This window comes from Asterias amurensis, chromosome 13 (assembly GCF_032118995.1).
Source record: "Asterias amurensis chromosome 13, ASM3211899v1".
Classification (NCBI taxonomy): domain Eukaryota; kingdom Metazoa; phylum Echinodermata; class Asteroidea; order Forcipulatida; family Asteriidae; genus Asterias; species Asterias amurensis.
The window spans coordinates 8,673,866-8,689,138 of NC_092660.1; the positions used below are offsets into that span (position 1 = coordinate 8,673,866).

The 15,273-nt window shown below is 37.3% G+C and overlaps 1 protein-coding gene across 2 annotated transcripts in view; it reads left to right on the plus strand.

Moving 5' to 3' along the window:
• Window positions 1-15,273, plus strand: part of LOC139946291 (mucolipin-3-like) — a 36,102-nt gene that overhangs the window by 15,967 nt on the left and 4,862 nt on the right. For both annotated transcript variants that reach the window (XM_071943913.1, XM_071943914.1), the window contains exons 6-11: window positions 5,280-5,376; window positions 7,066-7,159; window positions 8,999-9,120; window positions 11,293-11,442; window positions 12,216-12,317; window positions 13,856-13,978. In XM_071943913.1, the coding sequence (XP_071800014.1) occupies window positions 5,280-5,376; window positions 7,066-7,159; window positions 8,999-9,120; window positions 11,293-11,442; window positions 12,216-12,317; window positions 13,856-13,978 (688 nt within the window). The remainder of the gene's footprint in view (window positions 1-5,279; window positions 5,377-7,065; window positions 7,160-8,998; window positions 9,121-11,292; window positions 11,443-12,215; window positions 12,318-13,855; window positions 13,979-15,273) is intronic.

Consider the following 15,273-nt stretch of genomic DNA (forward strand, 5'->3'; position numbering starts at 1 on the left):
AAAAGAGATATACAGGAACCAACACTACTCAAAAGAGATATATACAGAACCAACACTACTCAAAAGAGATATATACAGAACCAACACTACTTAAAAGAGACATATACAGAACCAACACTACTCAAAAGAGATATACAGGAACCAACACTACTCAAAAGAGACATATACAGAACCAACACTACTCAAAAGGGATATACAGGAACCAACACTACTCAAAAGAGATATATACAGAACCAACACTACTCAAAAGAGATATATACAGAACCAACACTACTCAAAAGAGATATATACAGAACCAACACTACTCAAAAGAGACATATACAGAACCAACACTACTCAAAAGAGATATACAGGAACCAACACTACTCAAAAGAGATATATACAGAACCAACACTACTCAAAAGAGATATAAACAGAACCAACACTACTCAAAAGAGACATATACAGAACCAACACTACTCAAAAGAGATATACAGGAACCAACACTACTCAAAAGAGATATATACAGAACCAACACTACTCAAAAGAGATATATACAGAACCAACACTACTCAAAAGATATATACAGAACCAACACTACTCAAAAGTGATATACAGGAACCAACACTACTCAAAAGAGATATATACAGAACCAACACTACTCAAAAGAGATATATACAGAACCAACACTACTCAAAAGAGACATATACAGAACCAACACTACTCAAAAGAGATATACAGGAACCAACACTACTCAAAAGAGATATATACAGAACCAACACTACTCAAAAGAGATATACAGGAACCAACACTACTCAAAAGAGATATACAGGAACCAACACTACTCAACAGAGATATATACAGAACCAACACTACTCAAAAGAGATATACAGGAACCAACACTACTCAAAAGAGATATGTATACAGAACCAACACTACTCCAAAAAGATATATACAGAACCAACACTACTCAAAACATATATATACGGAACCAACACTACTCAAAAGAGATACATATAGAACCAACACTACTCAAAAGAGATATATACAGAACCAACACTACTCAAAAGAGATACAGGAACCAACACTACTCAAAAGAGATATACATGTATACACAACTAACACTACTCAAAAGAGATATATATGCAGAACCAACACTATTTAAAAGAGATACAGGAACCAACACTACTCAAAAGAGATATATATACAGAACCAACACTACTTAAAAGAGATATATACAGAACCAACACTACTCAAAAGAGATATATACTGAACCAACACTACTCAAAAGAGGTACAGGAACCAACACTACTCAAAAGAGATATACATGTATACAGAACTTACACTACTCAAAAAAAAGATATATATACAGAACCAACACTACTCAACAGAGATATATATATACAGAACCAACACTACTTAAAAGAGATGTATACAGAACCAACACTACTCAAAAGAGATATATACCGAACCAACACTACTCAAAAGAGATATATACAGAACCAACACTACTCAAAAGAGATATATACCGAACCAACACTACTCAACAGAGATACAGGAACCAACACTACTCAAAAGAGATATACATGTATACAGAACCAACACTACTCAAAAGAGATAATACAGAAACCAACACTACTCAAAAGAGATATATACCGAACCAACACTACTCAAAAGAGATACAGGAACCAACACTACTCAAAAGAGATATACATGTATACAGAACCAACACTACTCAAAAGAGATATATACAGACCCAACACTACTCAAAAGAGATACAGGAACCAACACTACTCAAAAGAGATATACATGTATACAGAACCAACACTACTCAAAAGAGATATATATGCAGAACCAACACTACTCAAAAGAGATACAGGAACCAACACTACTCAAAAGACATATACATGTATACAGAACCAACACTACTCAAAAGAGATATATATGCAGAACCAACACTACTCAAAAGAGATACATATAGAACCAACACTACTCAAAAGAGATATATACAGAACCAACACTACTCAAAAGAGATACAGGAACCAACACTACTCAAAAGAGATATACATGTATACACAACTAACACTACTCAAAAGAGATATATATGCAGAACCAACACTTTTTAAAAGAGATACAGGAACCAACAATACTCAAAAGAGATATATATACAGAACCAACACTACTTAAAAGAGATATATACAGAACCAACACTACTCAAAAGAGATATATACTGAACCAACACTACTCAAAAGAGGTACAGGAACCAGTAAGTACTGGTCATTTTTCAAGGTAGCTCCAGAGCTACCTTGGACACAGAAGTAAAAGGCTTATCTGAAGAAATGACGGTGTTTATGAATGTTCCTCACAGGATAAATCTTTTAGTCCAAATGAAAGACATCACTGAAATATTAAATAGACACACGTATGCACAGTGTTTCACAACAGAAACAATGCACACAAACTCAAACTGCTTTTAAACAAGTTTGTTTATATTTTTTTGCTGAGGACAAAATAAAACCGTTTGTAAAAAAACGTTTTGTATCAGTAAAGCAAGCTTTTTTAAAGATATAAAGCAATTTTTCGACTCAGAAATGAATGCCTCTGTCATTAAGGCTCAGAAAAGGTAATTTTTTAAACAATTAAATGCATTTCAATAGAATGTTGTTCGTGTAACTATTAAAACTTCTAAGTTTAAATTAAATAGCTATGCTCATATCCAGCTCTCATCTTCTCTATATAGCACTGTAAGTTTCAAAACCTTAACAAAAACGTTTTGATTCTTGGTGTCCAGATGAGTCGTCTTCATCAAAATGTTGTCAGAATAAAAACCTCATGGCTGACTTGAAGATTTCTATGTTTCTATTTAATCAAATGCTGCTTAACCTGTGTGTGTGTGAGCGCATACGTAGACGTGAATGGGAGTTGTAATACAAAGGAAACCTTTTGTTAAAGAGCCATTCAGCCATGGTATATCAGAAGTATTTACTCCAAAGCATTAAGTGAATACTTTGCAGTAAAAGAATAGGTTTATTCATACGGAATTCAGAAGATGCTTTTACTGAATGCTTCTACTTGGAAGTTTATGCCTTTACTTTTTGCTAGTACTTGTCAGTAAATACTACTTTTTATTCATACGACCCATTATCTCAGTTTGGTCCATGTTTTTCTTGTACTTTGGATAGAAAGATTTCTCAGGATATAATGTATGGTATTAAAGACACTGGACACTATTGGTGATTCTCAAAGACCAGTCTTCTCACTTGGTATATCTAAACATATGCACAAAGTAAGCTCAATTGGTTGTTGAAGTTGCAAAGATAATAATGAAAGAGAAAAACCCCCTTGTCACATGAAGTTGTGTGCTTTCAGATGCTTGATTTCGAGACCTCAAATTCTAAATCTGAGGTCTCAAAATCAAATTCGTGGAAAATTACATCTTTCTCGAAAAACTGCATGACTTCACAGGGAGCCGTTTCTCACAATGTTTTGTACTATCAACCTCTCCCTATTACTCGTTACCAAGTAAGGTTTTATGCTAATAATTATTTTGAGTAATTACCAATAATGTCCACTGCCTATAATCTTTATGAAGAATAACATTTCATGAAACTGTACAGATTAGATTTTAAATCATAATAAAATGTATTCACCACGAAACCTTGTAGGCTGTGCCATAAAACCTTTGGATGTGTTATGTTTATAAGCAATACTTCCTTGTTTCTGCTTTCATAATTTGCCTTTAAAGAGAGGTTAAAGACACTGGACACTATTGGTAATTGTCAAAGACTAGTCTTCACAGTTGGTGCATCTCAACATAATAACAAACCTGTGAAAATTTGAGCTCAATCGGTCGTCGAAGTTGCATGAAATTAATGAAAGAAAAAAAACACTTGTCGCACTATGATTACATGAAGTTGTGTGCTTTCAGATGCTTGATTTTGAGACTTCAAATTCTAAATCTGAGGTCTCAAAATCAAATTTGTGGAAAATTACTCAAATGCTACGTTACTTCAGAGGGAGCCGTTTCTCACAATGTTGTATACTACCAACAGCTCTCCATTACTCATTACCAAGTAATGAGTAATGATAGTAATTATTTTGAGTAATTACCAATAGTGTCCACTGCCTTTAAAGAGAGATTAATGATCATAAAAACTTACACCATGGTCCAGTGGTTAGACTGCAGGACAAGGTTGTGGGTTGGAATCATGCCCAAGTTTACCGCTGATTTCATTAATGACTAGTATTGTCGCCTAGTTACTGAATCAAAATTTCTTGATTTGTGCAATTCATAACCATAGACAGTTAACCAATGTTTGCATGAGAGAGATTGGCTTTTGCCAGCTTTATATCCCCTTTTGGAAGTTTGTCGAGTTCCCTTGGCGGGAAGATAGACAGATTATAGATAATATTTAAAAGCTGTTAATAACGTGTAACATTTTGAGAAACAATTCTCTCTGAAGGAATGTGATTTTAGACAGCGTGATAGCTGTTCAAAAACATTTCAATATGAGAAACAACTCTGCATGAAACACTTCTCAGACGCAGCCACTTCTCACACTGTGGCTCGGGCCTTTATCACACGGCAATTCAACCCTGCCGGCTTTAAACGACCGTGTAAGAACTCGTCGCTACCCTTTTATTCCCTTATTTATATTCAATTTAAAAAAAAAAACTAGACTGCCGGACTTGTCCAGTTACATCATGTATATGTTTACTGGCCCAACACTAAAACTGTTGGCCTCGGGACTGCGGTGTAGTCTAAATTTCAATCCCTGCTTGCTATGTACGTTACAGTGCACCATGAGTGCAGAACTCCACATTAAAGACATTGGACACTTTCAGAACAGAAACAAAAATTATAAGTTCACAGATTTACAAATAATTTACAGGGTTTACTGAAGGTAATGGTGAAAGACTTCTCTTGAAATATTATTCCATGAAATGCTTTACTTTTTGAGAAAACAGTAAAACAATATCAGTTCTCGATATCGAGAATTACGGATTTATTCTAAACACATGTCATGACACAGTGAATCATGCGGAAACGAGGGTGGGTTTTCCCGTTATTTTCTCCCGACTCCGATGACCAATTGAGCTAAATTTTTACAGGTTTGTTATTTTATATATAAGTTGTGATACATGAAGTGTGGGCCTTGGACAATACTGTTTACCGAAAGTGTCCAATGGCTTTAAACGAAGCCAATAAATTGCAGTCTAATGGAAACCATAACATTGCGTTTTGTTATTCTTAACATTTCCTTTTTTGATTTTACTTCCTATTTCATTCATGCAAGTAGCTTGATTGAGTTGAAACTGAAGTTTTCGATTCGGAGTTTACATGTGAAGAATCTGGATATGCTGACGTCACCAGATTGTGTCAGGTTCAATATATCGGTGAGTTTCACTTTAATAGTTAGTATTCTTGAAAAGGACATTGTTAATAATGGCTATGGGTTCATTTATAATGCCCTTGGTTTATTGCCCTGGGTCCAGTGCGCCCCCCCCCCCCCCAGGTGCCCCCTCCTAGAAAAAAATCTGGAAAGTGGCTAATTTATTTACGAAAAGCTTTAGCCAATCAACTTGAGAGCTAACATTATTTGTGCTGTAAAGCATTATACTAGTACTTGTTAGCTAATAAATGTAAACCATCTCGACCAGAACTTTTCCACATGTTGGTCTAAACGTGAATAATTCACTGATACAAACTAAAGAGACCATTTGCGATGTGATGGTCAAAATATACTATGTACATTGAAATCAAACTAAAATACCTTTTTCACAACTTGATTGTAAATACAAAGCTACAATAATGTGAACAAACTAAAATAAAAATGAAGCTATTGAGTGGTTGAACTATTTATTAGAACAAATGTTGACAATTGAAGTGAGCGCTAACATTCTTTGTTAATGTTAAAGTCACCTGGAAATAGAATTTTTTTCTTTCAAACATAAGAGTATATGCTTATGAACAATAAAACAATTTTTTTAGTAATTGTTAGTCTCGATTTATATGTTTAAAAAATAGATAAAGTTGTTTTGGGGCTGACTCCGCCTACCCCTTTTGTGACGTCAATCGAGGCAGACTTTGCCTGCAAAGCGTAGAGTAAACAAACATGCAAAGTACATTTTTTTTGCATTTTTCGGCAATGCCGACCAGGTGTTTTGCTGCTGGATGCAGCAAAACAACTAAAGATGGGGTCAGGTTGCATGTGTTTCCTGCAGATCCCAAGTATGGGTGGTTGTGGGCCGCGAAAGTCAGACTCACAAGAGCAATAGTGGTCCGGTCCGACGTCTTTTTCAGCGCTGTGCAGCGAACACTTCGTGCTTCGAATCCAGAATACACCACACATTTGACATGAAGAGAAAAGTTATTCTAAAACATGACGCCATCCCAACAACTTTTCCAGAGTGGGAAGTCAAAGAAGGTACCTGAAAGACGTGACGAACCTAGAGGAGCGTATGCAAAACGTGAACAATTTGGGTTAGTTTGAACTTTGAGGGCATGTTTTTAGCTTGCGATTCACTGTGCAGGGTAATCCGAGTGGACCGGCCGCACAGCAGCCATAGTGCTTGAGTCTGCTCCGTGACCGTAGTTTTGTACGTACATGTAGGCATCATACCGATCAGGTACCCAGACGTAGTGTACGGGGCCAGACCACACATTTTCTCTTCAAATATCGCGCCTCGATTGACATCACGAACAGCACCCTCTCGGGTCTGGGCCTATACTCTTAAATTTGTAAATAAAATGAGAACTATTTTTTTTTAGAACCTTAGTTAACTGTTTATTCACATTCCACACATCAAAACACATATCTTAGTGACAAAAGCTTTATTTTGAAAAAATACCACTTCCAGGTGACTTTAAGCATTGTACAGTTGTTAGCTAATAGATGACAACAAAAACCATCCCACTCAGCTGTTTGAACTATTCAACATGATGGAGTTTGTTCCAGCTTCAGAACAAAATACAATTCAATACATTATAATACAATACGATACAATAATACAACACAATTAAAACTCTATACTGATTTCTTTCTAACTTTCTAAAAGTGACACATTTCTTTATTTTGACTTCAGATCATCTATGATTACAGCATCCATGGAGGTCGCATTGGGGTCAAACTTTCCGAGGACCACTCTATATTCTACTGCTCTAATAAAGTAATAGGAGGTAAGAGTTTATCCCTTCTTTCATCCCTTCTTTCATCCCTTCTTTCATCCCTTCTTTCATCCCTTCTTTCTTATTTTCAGTCTACATGAAACTTCAAACCAAATAACTTTTTAAGTGTTTTTTTTTTTGTGCATTAAACGCAGTGGACACTATTGGTAATTACTCAAAATAATTATTAACATAAAACCTTTCTTGGTGACGAGTAATGGGGAGAGGTTGATGGTATAAAACATTGTGAGAAACGACTCCCTCTTAAGTGCCATAGTTTTCAAAAAAGAAAAAGAAGTAATTTTCCACGAATTTGATTTCGAGACCTCGTATTTAGAACTTGAGGTCTCGAAATCAACCATCTAAACGCACACAACTTTGTGTGACATGTTTTTTTTTTTTTTTCATTATAATCTCGGAAGTTCGATGACCAATTGAGCTCAAATTTTCACAGGTTTGTTATTTTATGCATATGTTGAGATACACCAACTGTGAAGGCTAGTCTTTGACAATTACCAATAGTGTCAACTGCCTTTAAGAATGATTATTTTGTCTTGCCCAACTACATTGTACATGTATAAAATGCACTGTATGAGTTGCTGTGCTTGGCCCAATTTGAAATGTGACATCGGTGGATATTTTTGGAGCCCCCATACGGGAAAAGAAAACAAGAGAGGTGCTGCCAGATTTATTACTAAAATTCTGCCTTTTTATTGGTTTAGAGTTCGCGACCCATGATATGTCTTAGTTTTACCAGAAACCTGGCGGTCGTGTGATATTCGTTTGCCATGCAAAAGTAAAGACTATTACATGGCGCGCGCGATACCCAGATGTCTTTTTACCCACCTCGAACCCAATCAGCCGTGCATCTGTGTATCTGAAATGCGCGTACAAACGTTACTTGTACGAGGATGATAAATAGTCTGTTTGTGGGTGTTATAAAACAAATATTGACTGCTTTTACTCGTGCTATGTTTTAAACTCTGACTCCCTCGGTGATCCCCGGACCGTTCAATTTTTTCAAAAATAGAACACTCCGGGGATCACCTTGGGAGTCGTTGTTTTAACCATAGCACTCGAGGCAGTCAATATTTGTATACTACACCCGCACCGAAGGCAAAGTTATGCACCTCCTGGAAGAGTTAGGTTGATGCACACTGAAGAAAAGGAGAAAAGTAAGCCAGGCTCACCAACTTGGTGGACATCCCCAGTGACCGCTACCTAACGTCAGCAGCCCGACTCGCAACATTCAAACATCAAAAGCTTCATCACTCACAGTGCCCACTAATAGACATCCACAAATTCGCCTTCTTCCCAATAGATGGATTGCAGTATATATCATTGACCACCATCTTTGATGAATTGTGCAAGCGTGATGAGCTAAGAGACGTTCGTAGCCCGTACACACGTGCACTTTTCCGTTGTTCTACATCAAAGATGGCTGTCAATGACGCAAATTGCAATTTATCTATAACCATAGTGAAGTGGAATGCCCTTGATGACTCATGTGAATGCAGTAATCTTGAATAACTTCAAGCAACAACTAATTTGAATTCCCATAACTCCTCATAAGCCTGGCATCATACGCTCATTGAGTCCAGCCAATATTAGGCTGTATCTGAGTTAGCGGCTTCAGCTATGGCTACGGCTGTTGCTAAGGGTGTTGCTGAGAACGTCCTATACCTCAACGCATGATGACGCGGAAATCTAGCTGTAGCCCTAGCTGTTGACGTCAATTCAGACACAGCCTTAGAGTGAAAGTAAAAGTGATATTAAGGATCTTCTCACTTCAATGCAAGTTTAATTGAATCTTTGTTACCGGTATGTGTTTTGTGTTGTTTTTTCATTTAGACTATTTTGACGGTGTTGCTAGCGATCTTGTCAAGGTCTACGACGTGCTGATCATGATCCTCTGTTCGCTATCTCTCACTCTGTGTTTGAGGTCCATCCATAGAGGACGGAAACTGAAAAAAGTAATTCTAACCCCCGTATAATTTTCACCATACACCCAGTCTGCAGGCCTAATACTTCACGGAGGCAATTGCCTCTGTGGCCCATTGGTGCCCTTGGTGCTCCTTTAGAAATTAACAATTTCCAAATAGGGTGCCTTTAAAGGAACACGTTGCCTTGGTCAAAACAAAAACGTTTGTAACCGTTTTTCATATACCTAATGCATATGGTTGGAAAGATGTTTTAAAAGTAGAATACAATGATCCACACAAGTTTGCCTCGAAATTGCGTGGTTTTCCTTCTACTGTGCGAACTAACACGGTCCGCCATTTATGGGAGTCAAAATTTTGACCCCCATAAATGGCCGACGTGTTAGTCGATGAGGTAAAAGGAAAACCATGCAATTTTGAGGCATGTTTGTGTGGATCATTGTATTCTACTTTTACAACATCTTTCTACCCATATGCATTTCATAAAAAACGGTTACAAACGCTTTTCAAAGACCAACTCGACCGATCCAAGGCAATGTGTTCCTTTAACCAAGGAGAAAATGCCTTGGTGCCCTTGCCCTTTCACAAAACGAATCATACAGACTTGCCCAGACCTTGCTAATCTTGTTCATTTTTAATCCCTGAGAAATTTACGGAAAATTGTTAGGAAATAGAAATAAATAACTTGCTCAAGAATTGTAGATTTGGTCTGATACCTTTTCTTTGACACTCTTGTTCAAGTGGAAGTAAGTCAATTGTTATGGCCATTTCTGCGGCCGCTATGTTTTTTTAGCAAGCCGCTTGCAGCCGCTATGCTTCCTCTTAAACCATGAAATTGGCATCTTTAGATGCTCTTCCTATCAGGAGAACTCGGCAAACTCCTTTAAAGGCAGTGGACACTATTGGTAATTACTCAAAATAATTATTAGCGTAAAACCTTTCTTGGTGACGAGTAATGGGGAGAGGTTGATGGTAGAAAACATTGTGAGAAATGGCTCCCTCTGAAGTAACGTTGTTTTTGAGAAAGAAGTTATTTGCCATAGTTTTCGAGAAAGAAGTAATTTTCAACGAATTTGATTTTGAGACCTCAAGTTTAGAACTTGAGGTCTCGAAATCAACTATCTAAACGCACACAACTTCGTGTGACAAGGGTATTTGTTCTTTCATTACTATCTTGCAAGTTTGATGACCGATTGAGCTCAAATTTTCACAGGTTTGTTATTTTATGCATATGTTGAGATACACCAACTGTGAAGACTAGTCTTTGACAATTACCAATAGTGCCCACTGCCTTTAAGGGGATCAAAACCCCAAGCTGGCAACAGCCAATCTCTCGCATACAAACATCGGTTTAATCATTGTCTATGATTTATTATGATTTACACAAATCAAGAAATTGTGATTCAGTAACAAGACGACAGTACTTAGTCTAGTCATTGTGAAATCAACAGTTTTCTTTGTAGGATTTGAACCCCTAACCTTTTGTTTGCAAGTCACACAGTCTAACCATTTTACTTCTAAAAAATCCGCCAATGACTAATATGTAGACCATGTACATGTAACTTGTGACAGCACATGTTAACGAAAGAGCCACAGAGCCTGGACTTCCTGCAGCCAAGATTTGTACATAGACCTTATCGCAAATACGTGGTACATGTAGGTGCGCTGTAGGCGTTGAATGAGGTGCATGCTGGTCTAGCTAGCGATCAAATTTGATCGCTAGCTAGACGTTGAATGAGGTGCATGCTGGTCTAGCTAGCGATCAAATTTGATCGCTAGCTAGACCAGCATGCACCTCATTCAAGGGTTGGTGCTTGCGCAATTAGTATTTGTGAAAAGGTCTATAGCTCAATGGAAGAAATGATAAAACTCTTAAATTTTATGAAGATTACACAGGTTTTTGTTACAACTTTTGATATGAAGAAAGGAGGCCTGTCTCAAAACTTGTTCATTAGGATTTGAAACTTTGCATGGTGGAATTACGATCTAGTAAGGTTTGTGGTAATGATAATGATAATGATAATCTCTAATTGAGTTTGGGTGGTTCTAAAAAGAGCCGTAGTTTCAACTTGTTTCAGAACAACCCCAACTCATTTAGAGATTATCATCACATAGTGTTACTGCAAACCTTACTAAAACTTGTTCAGTTGTTATTGTTATTGTTGTTGTTATTAACTCATTTTCATGTCTCTGTTCTCCTGACAGAAAACAATGAAGTTTTTCAAGAGGTATTACAGCAAAAATTTAACCCGGATTGAGAAACTTGAGTTTCTGAATTTCTGGTACATCATGATCATTCTGAGTGATATGTGCACAATTATGGGGTCGATTGTCAAATTGCTGATTGAATTTAAGGTAAGTTGACTCTATGTCATGGCCTGTCATGGCAGGCAGTTAAAGGATTTGGGTACCTTTTCAAAATGTGCATAGTTTTACATTAAACTTACAGGGTTTGAAGATAAAAAAAACTACAGCACCTCCGCACGTAATATTTTCAGGGAAGCTTTCTACTATCATTATCATCAAACTGTGTAAGTTTAGTGTAAATCTGTGGACATTGTGTTTTTTGTCCTACAAAAGTTACATAGACCCTTTAAGATCCCTGGATTCAAACTCTGATGTTTCTGATCAGCAGAGTGTTGCTTTCTAAATTTCTGGTACATCATAATCATTCTAATTGACTTGTGCACAATGATGGGTTCAACTGTCAAGGCTTCAGCTGAAGTCTCATATTATTTGAGTGAGAAATTACATCTTTCTCCAAAAACTATGTTACATCAGAGGGAGCCGTTTCTCACAATGTTTTATACTATCAACAGCTCTCCATTGCTCGTTACCAAGTGAGTCTTTATGCTAACAATTATTTTGAGTGATTACCAAAAGTGTCCAGTGCCTTTGAAAAGATGAGTTTTCAAGGCTGTTTTAAAAATGTCCGATGTCTGGAAGGCTCTGATGGAATAAGGTAGACCATTCTAGACCTTCCCTGCAGCTACCCAAGATCGGCAAAGAGTTACTCAATATTTATCTCTTGTCCGTGTAGTGTCTTTGTAACAAAGACTGTATCTGTGATTGTGGCTGTGCGCTGTAATATTGTCATGTGTAATATTCTGCATCTTTTGTTTCCACAGTTGAATACTACCTATGACGTATGTAGCCTGCTCCTTGGCTCTGGATGTTTCTTTGTTTGGCTCGGAATTCTCAGATATCTCGGCTTTTTCCCCAAATACAACGTAAGTTTTGTTTAATTAAATTGATGCCAAAACTTAGGATTCAAACTGGCTCTAGCTACCGGGCAATCTCGGTAGTCTAGTTGGTAAGACATTGCTCTAGAATTGCTAAGGTCGTGGGTTCGAATCCAACCCTAGTAATATGCCTAGTGATTATTTTCACAAGACTCGGGGAAGTACTGAGTATACAGTGCTAACACACATTGGTGTATGTGGGTAAAACAAAAATTAATTAGGTATTAAGTTTGTTGTATATTTAGTTTGCGGTAATATTAATAACACCATGTGTAAATTGAGTTGCTGGGAAGATAAGGTTCTTTTGAGAACTTGTCTTGCTGTATATTATACTACCTCGGAGTAGAACTTCGCAATTTCCCGAGTAGATTAAAGGTAAAACTCTTCAACCTGTTCAGATATAAAGCAACAGTAGCGCATTTAAACATTGGAGTATTAATTGTTTATTCATAAGTACCTCAGACAGTTTTGCTATTCCTATTGGTGGAGAGCGCGTCACGTGGGTGTTTATAAACCTTTGTTAATGACCAGTAAAAAATGTTCAAACATTGGCGTGACACGCGAGCTTGCACCTGTGCTTATAAGACAGTTTCTTCATTCCTTTTGGTCGTGAGCAACGGCCGGGACAGTTGTGCCACATCACGCGATATGCGCGACGCGCACAGCATTCCCTTATAAGGAGTTGTTTACCCGAGGGCCTTACCATTTCATAGCTGGAGGGGTGTTGTGTTGAAAGAAATCATTGAACAATTAAAAATTTTGCATTTATTTTACTTTTTGACCAAAAAGTGTTGATTTTTTTTACCGAAAAGGTATTTATGAATGGGAATCAAAGTGTGTTGAATCTGTTTTCAACTAGTGGTTTAAACCCGCCGAGGCCTGGTTCTTGATAATTATTTACCTCGACTTCGTCTCGGTAAAATTATCAAGAATCAGGCCTCATTGGGTTTAAACCACTAGTTGAAAACCTCTTCACCAAACATTGATTCCCTTAATAATGACCAAAAATTTAAATAGGCAAAAATAAAGTAAAAAATATTACGGGAAAGCTCCACTAAAGATTTTCTGAGTTTGGCTACAAAAACTAAGAAAGTATACATCCTTTTCAGTGATCGAGTGTAACATCATTGAATTACTTGGATCGTTAAAATTAACGAATGGGCGTTTAATTTGCCTGGGGCATTCAGCAGCACCTCTGGTTTGTGCATGATCCAATGTAGTCCACTGTTTGGTAAGCAGTTACATGGAGATAACAGGTGTAAGTTGCCAGACGAAAAAGATGTGTCTTTTCTGCCTCTTTCTTTAATGGAGCATTCTCATAATGAATTCGAAAATTTATGTACATGGAATTTTGAGGTTAGATTGAGTGTAAACCATTACATGGTACTTCATGTGTGTAAAAGGAGTAGGTCTCATAATTCAAACTTAGAACCACATACTTTGCATGGAAATACTGTATTTTAAAGCACCTTGCGCGCTATATAAGAAGCCACTATTGTTATTAACAATATTATTTTACATTACAGATTCCCATAGTAACGTTGAAGAGTGCTCTACCAAACTGTGGCAGGTTTATTGTATGTGGGCTAATTCTGTACATGGCATATGGTTTCTCTGGTTGGATCGTACTGGGACCTTACCACCACAAGGTAGGTTTAAAGATGTCAAATCATGCAAAGAAAATGTTGCACTAATGAAAACTAATGAAGTTTTGACGGTACACAAGTAGTACATTCTGCTCAACCAGCCAGTCTCCTAATGGATGATACCCATGTCTATCCTAAAGGACTGTGAAGGGGGTAACCCTGCTATGCAATGTGCCTCTGGTGACAGTAGATTTGGGTTGATAACCCAAATCAGTTAAAGGCACTGGACACTATTGGTAATTACTCAAAATAATTGTTAGCATAATTTCTTACTTGGTAACAAGCAATGGAGAGCTGTTGATAGTGTAAAACATTGTGAGAAATGGCTCCCTCTGAAGTAACGTTGTTTTTGAGAAAGAAGTTATTTTCCACTAAAATATTTGAATTTGATTTTGAGACCTCAGAATTAAATTTTAAAGTCCCAAAATCAAGCATCTGAAAGCTTACAACTTTTTGTGACAAGGGTGTTTTTTCCTCCATTATTATCTTGCATGTCATACAGTCATATCGTGCAAAGAAAATTGTGCACTGATGATAACAATAAGTTGGGAATAATAACATAATAACTTTCGATTTATATAGCGCCTAATAACTAACACTTAATTCTCTAAGCGCTTTACATTAGTGCCCTGGTTATAGGGCCAATAACATCCCTTTTTTTTTTTTAATGTTTCTCAGCTCCCTTGGGAGTATACAACCTGGGCAACAGTTTATATTGCTCCAAAGGCTTTTTCATTCACAATATCAACCTCTACCCTCGCAGGTACCCATTTATTCCCCTGGGTGAAGAGAAGCAATTACAATAAAGTATCTTGCTCAAGGACACAAGTGTCACGACCGGGATCGAACCCACACTCCGGTGAAACGCACCAGAACTTGAATTCGATGCTCTTAACCACTCGGCCATGACACTCTAGGTAGTGCATTCTGTTCTACCAGGCAGGCTCCTAGTGGGTGTAACCTTGTGTCAGCCCCAGCAGTAGGTGGCAACATGCCCCTGGTTACACTTTGTTTAGCCCTCACCTTGAAGTGGCCGTCCGTGGCCATGTTATGTCAGGTGATCTCTCATAAACCAGCAACCCCAAAACCAAACCAGTTTTTATGTAGAGCCTTATCTACATGTACGGGTATCTTGAAGTGCTGGTCTAAGACAAGTCTTTGAACTATAAGACCTTTTTAGGCTGCGCTTTCAAAGGTACTGTCGCTTTTTTGACATATCGCCAAAGAATAGTCCCTAATTGGAATACACAATCTGGTCACAGATGCAAATGTTATTTTGGGACATAAAAACTGATATC